Here is a 9,977-nt window from a genome sequence, read left to right on the forward strand (position 1 = left end):
CGCCTGGGTTCTCCCTCCCCAGGGCTTAACAACCAGGGTGATGAGAGAGGGGACGTGGTGACCCCGCCTCTGGTGAGAGGGAAGACAATCCCGTGGCAGGCGCTCGGGGAGGCACAGGATGTGGGCAGAGCCAGTCCTGCGCTCCTCTCCGATCTCCTTCCCCATGGGCCTTCCAGCTCAAGAGCGGGGTTACGTGGGGTCGGGGGGCAGAGGGAAGAGGCTCACTCATGACCAACTCTGGAGGTGGATTTAGGAAACGGGGGCCAGCAGTGCTGACTTTCTAGTTCCTCTTTGAGAAACAAAGGGAGTGCTGAGCTGGGGCAGAGCAGGGAGATCTGGGAAAGTTGTCCCTTTTTTATTTTATTGGAGACAGTTGGAGTTAAGTGACTAGACCAGGGTCACACAGTCTGTCTGAAGCCAGATTTGAACTCAGATCCCTCTAGATTCCAGGGCTAGTGATCTATTCACTGCATCACCTAGCTGCCCCAAAGTCATGTCTACAGATGTCTCCAAGAGGAGGATCAAGAATAGATGAAGTCTTTTTTTTTTAAACTGAGGCATTGGGGTTAAATGACTTGCCCAGGGTCACACAGCCAGGAAGTGTTAAGTGTCTGAGATCAAATTTGAACTCTGGTCCTCCTGAATTCAGGGCGCCACCTAGCTGTCCCCATAGGTAAAATCCTAAGCAAAAGTACTCTCCCCATTCCTCTCCTGATGTCTGTATATTCATCCACGGTCATAGGATCTACTGTTTTATTACCTCCATTAAACTGAATTTTGCCCCAAAGTGGTCAGGGGTTAATTAGATAAGATAAATTTCAGGTTAGTCATAGAACCCAACTTTTGTGATTGTGTTAAGAATCTCCCCTGCACAGTCCAGGCTGGCTCAGGCCAGCTAGCCCAGCCCAGCCCAGGCCAGCTCAGCCCAGGCTAGCCCAGCCCAGCTCAAGTCAGCTCAGCCCAGCTAGCCAGCTCAGCCCAGCTCAAGTCAGCTCAGCCCAGGCTAGCCCAGCCCAGCTAGCCCAGCCCAGCCCACCTCAGGCCAGCTCAGCCCAGGCTAGCCCAGCCCAGCTCAAGTCAGCTCAGCCCAGCTAGCCCAGCACAAGCCAGCTCAGCCCAGCTAGCCCAGCCCAGGCCAGGCCAGCTCAGCCCAGCTCAAGTCAGCTCAGCCCAGCTAGCCCAGCACAGGCCAGCCCAGCCCAGGCCAGCTCAGCCCAGCTAGCCCAGCCCAGCCCAGGCCAGCTCAGCCCAGCTCAAGTCAGCTCAGCCCAGGCTAGCCCAGCCCAGCACAAGCCAGCTCAGCCCAGGCTAGCCCAGCCCAGCTCAAGTCATCTCAGCCCAGGCTAGCCCAGCCCACCTCAAGTCAGCTCAGCCCAGCTAGCCCAGCCCAGCAAAGGGCAGCTCAGCCCACCTCAGGCCAGCTCAGCCCAGCTAGCCCAGCCCACCTCAGGCCAGCTCAGCCCAGCTAGCCCAGCCCAGCCCAGCTCAAGTCAGCTCAGCCCAGGCCTAGGACAGAGAAAGGAGACAGATAAGGGCCACCCTGTGGGCCTCTAGGCCTGAGACCTCTCCTGAGTTGCCTGCCCTCGGCTGCAGAGGAGTCTGCAAGAGGCCCAGGATTGTGGTGGTGAGGACGGCCTCCTCCCACCCCCCAAATCCAGGCCTACACTTTCTCATCTGAAGCCAGAGAAATGGGAAGCATGGTTCCTTAAGGGTCCATTGTTGTCTTTATTCATCTCCAACCACGTGTTTGCCGGGGACTCCTGGATGTGGGACGGCCAAGTCACTATCCCAAGGAGATCTGCTCAGGCTAAAACCTTGGGCCAGATTGGGAGAGCTTCGGCCCTTCCCTTACCCCCACCGCACAGTGTTTCCTCACTGTCCAGGCACACAGTAGGTGCTTAATCATGCTGGTCCATTGATGATTGCTCCTTGGGTCCCCTTTTGGGTTTTTCCATTTCCGATTATGTGGGTTGATGGTCCAGGCTGACCACTAGCACTTCTGTTCCTGAAGGATTCTGGGAGCTGTATCTGGGTGGGTTCTTGGAGCTCCTTAGAAGGAAGATCTGGAAAGCTCCATGTTTTTACAGAGATCAGAGGCTCAAGAGCTGGAACCAGTGTGAGCAAGAGCTGAATCCAAATCCCGTTTGAGAGACTTAGCCCCTCTGCCCACTTCCATCACCTGAAAAGTGGGGAAATAACAGTGCCCTCCTTGCAGGGCATCCTCACCCTCAGGGGTGGTGGCTCACCACCAGCCCTGCCCCTGCCCCTGCCACGGGGCTTCAAATACCATTCTCTTCATCTTCTTCCTCTCACCTGCCTTCCAGCTCCTTGATGCCCCAGAAGCTTGGCTGTGTCCTGACCATCCCCCTGCAGCTCTGGGCTCCCTCTGCTTCCCTCTGCACTGAGTGGGGCTGGGGAGTGGGAACTGCCTGGGCTTCCTGCTCTCCCACCCCTGCCACCATCAGTCTCTGAGAAGGGTGAGGGGGCCTCACCCCTTACAGTGGAGAGATCCAGGGGGGCCAGGAAGGAGGTGGAAAAGCATGCTTCTGCTGGAGTAGGAAGAGGGAAAAAGGATGAGGGGGCAGGGGTATGGAGGGGGGAGGGGGACGGAGGCACCTCAGCCGGGACCTATTGCCCCCTTTCACCATCTTCACTGGACAGATCATGGACCGGGAGCTGTGGGCGTGGCTGACAGTGGTAACCACATCCTGTGCCTTGGATCACTGGAGGCCACAGGGCCCAGAGGCTGCCCTGCTTCCTCCTTCTGCTGTGGCCGATAGCTCGGCTCAGGCTGAGGGGCCAGCATGTCCCCCATAGTCGCCTCTCTGCTCTGCCTTGGTGAGTGCCAGGGCCCCCCGCTGGGCTGGAGGGGAGGCGAAGGGGGCCCCTGGTCAGGGGCTACAGAGGACAAATGGGGACACTGAGGCTGGGGAGAGGCTACTGGACAGACCTTTTTCTCCCTAGCCTGACCCAGGACGAAGTATTTGGGTGGGAATGGGGCACGGGGGCATGAGCATAGCCGGCTGGCCCCGGGGGCAGGATGACCTGTAACCTCTCCTCTCCCCCAGGGCTGTGTGTGGGCCAGAAGATCCCATCTCCAGAGGGTGAGTCCTTCCTCTGGCAGTGCCGCTGCCATCCTTCCAGCTCAGTAGAGACCCTACCTCCAAGGCAGCTGATGCTGGGGACGGGCAGGGAGGGAGCACGTCCCGGTTCCTCTTCTGGGCTGAGGGGGGTGGGTCTGGGTGGGCTGCAGCCCAGGAGGGCAGGACTGCCGAAATCCAGGGTCCAATTCCCTTCCAGGGCTGCTCTTCAGACCTTCCATTAGGGCTGTGCCCGGCTCTGTGGTCCCCCGGGGAGCAGAAGTAAAATTCTCTTGCCAGGGCCCACAGGGAAGCAAGAGTTTTCAGCTTTGGAAGGATGGAGACTTCCTACTCCTGATAAATACCACCAGAGGGGAGGCTGACTTCCACCTTCGAGTTAAAGGAGCTAATGCCATAGGCTACTACAACTGTCGCTACTGGCAGGGACCCGACTGGTCAGACTTCAGTGCCCCGCTGCAGCTGGTGGTGACAGGTAAGGAGGAGGCAGACCCGGCTCTGGTGGGAAGGGGCTGGGCCTGAGAACTGGGCCCCAGGACCCTCTCTGGGATGTCATTCCCCACCCCCCTCCCCACCCCAGCTCTATATATACCTGGTTAGCCGGAAAGGGCACCCTGGTCCCCTTGCTCTTGACTTTCCTGGCTTGGAGAAGCAGAGCCCCATGGCTGAGCCCCGGAACCTTCTCTGAGATGGGACTTTTTCCCGTCCCCCAAGTCCTACAGTCCCAGGTTTGCTGCAGAGGTGCCCCTGCCTGCCCTCTGAATCCCAGGGCTCACTGGAACCTTGGACAATTTATAGTATGGGCTCTATCCTGTGCTGAAAGTGGGATAAAAATGATAATTCCACTTAATCCCACTCTCAGAGAATATTGTGGTGGGAGGAGATAGTCCCTGTAGGCCTCAGGTACCAGAGAGGGGGGCCACAGGTACAGGGGAGCAGGAGAAAGGGCAGAGCTGATTGGATTATAGATTCAGAACTGGAAGACTGGGCTGGGAGAGGGAGGCTCAGCTGGGTTTCTAGTCTCTCCTTTCCAGATCCTCCTCAGGTCTCTTTCCTAATTACGATCCTTTCCTTTCCAGGATTTTTCTCTAAACCATCTTTAAAAGTCCAACCAGGCGCCTTGGTAGTCGCAGGGGAGACAGTGACCCTCACGTGCCAGGTTTTCCTAGCAGCTAGCTTTCCAAAATTGACATTCTTCCTGCTGAAGGCTGGGGTACCTGACCCCTTACAGTTCCAGAGCCCAAAGGGGAAGGTGGCCAACTTTACTCTCCCATCTGTGAAGACTGAGGATGCTGGGAACTACAGCTGCATTTACTCAAAGGAGGAGGGTGAGAGGAGAGCATCAGATCCCAGTGAGGTCCTAAGACTGGAGGTGACAGGTGAGAGGAGACGCCTGGATGCACTACTTTCCGTATGTTTACGGCTTTGGGGATCATAGATAATGATGCTGTTAATAGCGGACATTTCTATAGTGCCTACCAGGCAGCGTGCTTTCCAAATATCCTCTCAGGTTATCCTCACGACAATCCCGGGGAGTGGGTTTTCCCATTTTATAGCTGGGAAAACTGGGGCAAACAGAACTTAATGTGAGCTGCCCAAGACCACACAGGTAGTAAATGAGGCTGGATTTGAATTCAGATCTTCCTGCCCCCAGACCCCACACACTGCCCCGAGCCCTGGCTGCCTGATGGGTAGAAAGGAAAGGAGGGTGCAGGGATTTAACCTCAGAAATCCCCCATCTAGTCTCGGTGACCTGTGCCTTTCTAACATTGGTTTTCAGGGGAAGGGAATACACGTCCTCCAAGAAAAGGTAAGAAAGAGAGGCAGCCATTCCAGACACAGGCGGCCACTTCTGCTTATCTCCCTGGGTTCAAGGGCAGCCCTCGTTCTAGCCTGTCGGAGGCTGGGGATGCTGGATGGGAGGACAGATGGGGGGATTCAGTGGGGGCAGTTTGTGTTTGCACATTTATCATCCATTGGGGCATCTTCCCTGGGAGGTGAGTGCTATTATTACCCCCATTTTGTAGCTGGGAAAACTGGGTAAACAGAAGGTAAATGACCTGACCAAGTCCACACGGCTAGTTAAGCGACAGGCTGGATTTAAAGCCTTTCTGACTCCAGCCTGAGCCTCCTGGCTGCCCCAATGGATGGGAATCTCCAAACAGGAACTGGACGAACACTAATTGGGAGGAAAATGGAGGGGACATTGTTGCAGAGAGCCCAGAAGCGCGGGCTCTGAGGTGTGTGCACGTAGACTGTGGACACAGACAGGCTGAGGAGGGAGGCTGCCTGCTTGGGCTGACGTTTGGGGGAACCCTCTGAACGGGGCCCTCACTCACAGCCTCTTTCCTTGTCCTGAACCCCAGATTACACCATGGACAATATTGTCTCCCTCAGCCTGGCAGGCCTGGTCCTCCTCATCCTGGGGGTGGTGCTGGCGGAGGCCTGGTACAGCCAAAGGCGCTCCTGAGAAGCAGGAGCACTCTGCCAGAAGATGGGGAGCACGGAGAGGGAAAGCCGAAAGCACTGGGGAAGCCAGCCTCTGAGGGGAGGATTCTGCCCTTTCTTCCCTCGCCTGCAGTTCCCTTCTGGCCCCCTGGCCATCTACTTTTCAGGGGTCTGCCCCGCCCAGGGCCCTGGCTCCCCGTGCTCTCACCTGTCTCAGAAAACCTTTCACAGCATCTCCAAGTGAATAAAGGATCCCCCTGCCGGCCTTCCAGGGAATTGCAGGAACTTTCAGAGCTTTTGCCTTCACTCTTTGGTATAGACAGGACACAGAGTTCCAAGTAGACTGGGGCATCTAGCCTAGAGGTGGCAGAGTGCGTAGGATGCTGAGCTTGGGCTCAGGAGGTTCTTATTCTCTGTGTGGGCCTGGATAAGTCATTTCATCTCTGCCTCACTTTCCCCAAGTGTAAAATGGGATTAAAGACAGCCCAGGAGCAAATGAGATAATATTTGGAATCAACTTGGCCCAGTGTCTGGAACATCATAAAAATATTTACTTTCTCCTGCCATTTGGGTCTTTCCCGAAAACATGGAAGTAGGGGGGCTTCCCCATGGGGGCACGTGCCTTGGAGATCACCAGATCTCATGGCAAGCCATCCCACAGGGCGGGGAGAAGACAAGCCCTAGGAAAGGGAAGGCCTGGAGGAGGAGCTGTCCCCACAAGCCAGGGTGCTAGAAACCGTGGTCACCTATTCTCTAAGCACATTGCTAGGTGCCCCCCCCCCGCACCCCGCTCCCCTGTGCAAACCCACCCAGCTGTCCTCCCGCCCATCATCCCCATCCTCCAAGAGGCTGGAACACAAGTGGCCGCCTGTGTCTGGAATGGATGCCTCTCCTTCTTACCCTTTCTTTGAGGATGTGTATTCTTTTCACCTGCTCCTTATCCTGTTTGAGCCCCCTTGGCCACTGCTGCCTTCCCCACCAGGGCCGTCTCCACAGCTCCCTCTGCTTCTCCCCAAATTCCCAGTTACACTTAGAGCGGGGCCTTCACCATCAGCCCCCAAGGCACACAGGACGAAGAGCATTACGCTTACTCTACAGGGGAGGAAACTGTCGCTCAGGGAAAGGCAATAATTTCTCAGAAGCTTCCAAGATAAAATGTGGTAAAGCCTAGAGGCAACAGAGAGCCATAGAAGTTTGTAGTGTGGGAGAAGGACACTATCCAAGCCACTTAAGGAATATCTCTTTAGCAGCTCTGGGGGGAAGGAGGAAGAGCAACGAGAGATTCAGAGGCCATTGCACTAGTCCAGGATGGAAGAGATATGTCCTGAGACCTGGGAGTGGCCCCCTGAAGGAGGAGGAGGGGACACTGGGCAGGTAGAGCTGCCAAGATGACACCCGAGGGAGCGAGAGGAGGCAAGAAACATGCCAAGCTCACCAGCCCAGGAGACTGGCAGAATGGTGGCCTCCTTGGCAGAGCCAAGGAGGTTGGGAAGAAAAGCCCACTTTTTAGAGAGGGCCCAGGAAAGAGTGTTGGGGTCACAGCAGGCAGAGGGTTTGGGACAGAGATTTTGTAAGTGAAAAGGAAAATGGAAACATCAATCAATAATATTCCATTACCTTCATATACCATTGTTTATTCAGTCATTCCCTAATAGAAGGGCATCTACTGGTTTTCCATCTCTTTGTGACCATAAAAAAACTGCTACAAATATTTTTGCACATGTGGGTCCTTTTCTTATTATTTCCTTGGGATACAGACCCAGTAATGGCACTGCTGGGTCAAAGGGTATGCACAGTTTTAGTCATTTGGGCATACTTCCATATTGCTCTCCAGAATAGTTGGATCATTTTATAACTCCACCAACAATGCATCAGTGTCCCAGTTCTCCTGCATCCTCCCCAAAATTTATCATTATCTTTTCCTGTCATCTTAGCCAATCTGACAAGTGTGAGATGGTACCTCAGAGTTGTTTTAAATTGCATTTCTCTAAACAATAATGATTTAGAATATTTTTTTCATATTAACTAGAGGTGGCTTTAATTTTGCCATCTGAAAATTGTCTGTTCATTTCCTTTGCTCATTTGTCAATTGGAGAATAAGTTTATATCCCTATAAATTTGACACAGTTCTTTACATATTTTAGAAATGAGACTTTTATCAGAAACACTGACTGTAAAGATTTTTTCCCAGCTATGTACTTCCCTTTTAATCTTGCTTCTTTTGGTTTTGTTTGTGTAAAACCCTTTTAATCGAATGTAATCAAAGTTGTCTATTTTGTCTTTCACAATGTTCTCTAGTTCTTCTTTGGTCACAAATTCCTTCTTTCTCACACTGGCTGTCTGCCATGTCTGGAATGCATGTGTGCCCTCCATGCTCCACTTCCTGGAACTCCTTGATACTTTCAAAACTTAAGAGCTTTTCCAGCTGATAGGACTCAAAGACAACTTTTCTGGATAGAGCCCTACCTCTCCAACAGTTCTGTCCTAACTTTAGATATATTTTCATGTATTTATATACATTTTGCATTCTCCCCCATGCAACTCCTCCAATGCTGTTAGTTATGGATTCATTTTTGTCTCTTTTTCTCTACTTGGTCTTCCTTTTATAATTGAATGTAGTCTCCCCAGGCTAACCACTTTGACTGGCAGTTCAAATTTCTTCAAATTGCTTCTGAGAAAGATTTTGTCCAGCTTAGAATTTCTTTTCTCTGACCCAGACTGTAATTGCTTTTCCTTGGTAAAGAGATTTGGTTAAATTTTGATGCAGGTCATTCTGATCTTGGTGGCTATTACACACAGAAACAATTTGGCAACCTGCTTCTGGGACTCTCCTATCTAATCCTGTCAGTGTTTTCTTTATCTTTACTTCCAGATACTTTGCTTTATTTATTCTGTGACAGAAGAAAACTTTCTCTTTTATTATTCTAGAAATCAGATTTTATTTTGAATTTTCTTTTTTTCCTAGTAAAGAATCTGATTTCTAGAATAATAAAGGAGAAAGTTTTTCTTTGTTTCCTGATTGTATTCTGGATTTGTTTCCTAGAGGAATATTTCAAAGAACCCCAGAGACTTTTCAATACTTTTTTTCTTTTTTCTTTTTCTTTTTTTGAGATTTAAATTAGGTTTAAATTTATTCAAACTAGGTTGCTGCATAAAATTTGGTGATTTGTCTATTCCTGAATCGTATTATTTTGATATATGTCCCTAAGTAAGTTTGGAATACTATTATTTTATATATATATTTTTATATTATTATATATTAATATTAATTATTATTAGAATATTAATATTATAATATAATATAATATTATAATATTAATTAATATAAATATAAATATTAATATATATTTAAAAAAGTTTCTTGTGAGAAAGAGTTATTTCCTTCTGAAAAGTAGGGCTCAGCCTCAACTGGCCAAAGTCTCGTATTCTAGAGTTGACAACAGAAACAAAGCAAGGAAATGGCTGACCTGATCATCAACAGAATAACAGATTACCCTTCTCTCAAAACTTGGAGTGCACCTAGAGTCACCTCTGAAGAGAAGAAAATCATATCTGAAGAAATTAGTTCCTTATATAAAGGATATAAACATTTTGAAAAATGAAGCATTAATATGCTCAGTATGTTTGAGATTTAATACAATGACAATTATTAATAGCCAGTAGAAATGTATCGCTCACTCTCTGTATACAATGATTTAAAAATTTTCCTTCATTTTATTTTTAATATATGGAATAAAACAAGCAGTCCCATAATAATAAAAAAGATGATTGCACATGAAACTCCAAATCTATTATGTAGAACTTGCTTTTTTGTCTTTTAAATATGTAATAAAATTATTATGCACATTTATTTCCCTTTTTTTCTCCCCACATCCTAGAGATGGCTCCCAACAGATAAAAATTTGTGTTTGCATATATCTGTGCATGCAAATATTATTTATGTGATTATATTTATATGTATTTATATATACATTATGTATGTGCATATACAAATAGTATTTGTGTTATGTATATATACACATATATGTAAAATTATTCTTTACATCATGCTTCTATCTGTTCTTTCTCTGAATACAGATAATTTCTTTCTTCCTATATCCTTTATTGTTCATTTGAATATTGATAATAGTGAAAAAAGACTTATTTAAAGTCATTCTGAAAACAATATTGCTGTTACGAGTTATTCCATTTTTATCAGTTGGTTAGTGAGCCACTATTTCCAGAGTTCTGTATGCAGGTAATAGCAATATTTATCTTGTGTGGAGTGTCTCTGCATCTGTCATAAAACAACGCTCTTCACTAGATTTTACTAGTAGAATTTTGTTATTTAACCAATATTTATTATGAAATTGAAATTTTATAGAAATATTTTTTCTTATTTTATAGCAGCATCAAAGGAGGCTTGGATAAGGAGTGAAGTGATATCTAAAA

The 9,977-nt window shown here is 48.9% G+C and overlaps 1 protein-coding gene across 5 annotated transcripts; it reads left to right on the plus strand.

Annotated features, from left to right (window-relative positions):
* The first annotated feature begins 2,699 nt into the window (after positions 1 to 2,699).
* Positions 2,700 to 9,392, plus strand: LOC141564631 (T-cell-interacting, activating receptor on myeloid cells protein 1-like). 5 transcript variants are annotated; one of them, XM_074307341.1, is made up of 6 exons: positions 2,700 to 2,838; positions 3,069 to 3,104; positions 3,301 to 3,573; positions 4,178 to 4,477; positions 4,879 to 4,908; positions 5,496 to 6,042. In XM_074307341.1, the coding sequence occupies exons 1-6, from the start codon at positions 2,805 to 2,807 to the stop codon at positions 5,642 to 5,644; spliced, it is 822 nt and encodes a 273-aa protein (XP_074163442.1). In that variant the 5' UTR covers positions 2,700 to 2,804; the 3' UTR covers positions 5,645 to 6,042. The 5 variants fall into 5 exon arrangements, with proteins under 5 accessions (XP_074163442.1, XP_074163445.1, XP_074163447.1 ...); XM_074307342.1 differs by having other exon boundaries at positions 2,701 to 2,838; positions 5,465 to 6,042; XM_074307344.1 differs by lacking the exons at positions 4,879 to 4,908; positions 5,496 to 6,042 and adding an exon at positions 8,939 to 9,392.
* The last annotated feature ends 585 nt before the right edge of the window (positions 9,393 to 9,977 follow it).

Source organism: Sminthopsis crassicaudata, chromosome 3 (genome assembly GCF_048593235.1).
Source record: "Sminthopsis crassicaudata isolate SCR6 chromosome 3, ASM4859323v1, whole genome shotgun sequence".
Classification (NCBI taxonomy): domain Eukaryota; kingdom Metazoa; phylum Chordata; class Mammalia; order Dasyuromorphia; family Dasyuridae; genus Sminthopsis; species Sminthopsis crassicaudata.

Excerpts from the sequence above, each read along its gene's own strand:
- LOC141564631 (XM_074307341.1), top strand. The coding sequence starts at position 2,805 with ATGTCCCCCATAGTCGCCTCTCTGCTCTGCCTTG. Across the intron at positions 3,574-4,177 it reads GCTGCAGCTGGTGGTGACAG|GATTTTTCTCTAAACCATCT; the intron begins GTAAGGAGGAGG and ends TTTCCTTTCCAG. Across the intron at positions 4,478-4,878 it reads CCTAAGACTGGAGGTGACAG|GGGAAGGGAATACACGTCCT; the intron begins GTGAGAGGAGAC and ends ATTGGTTTTCAG.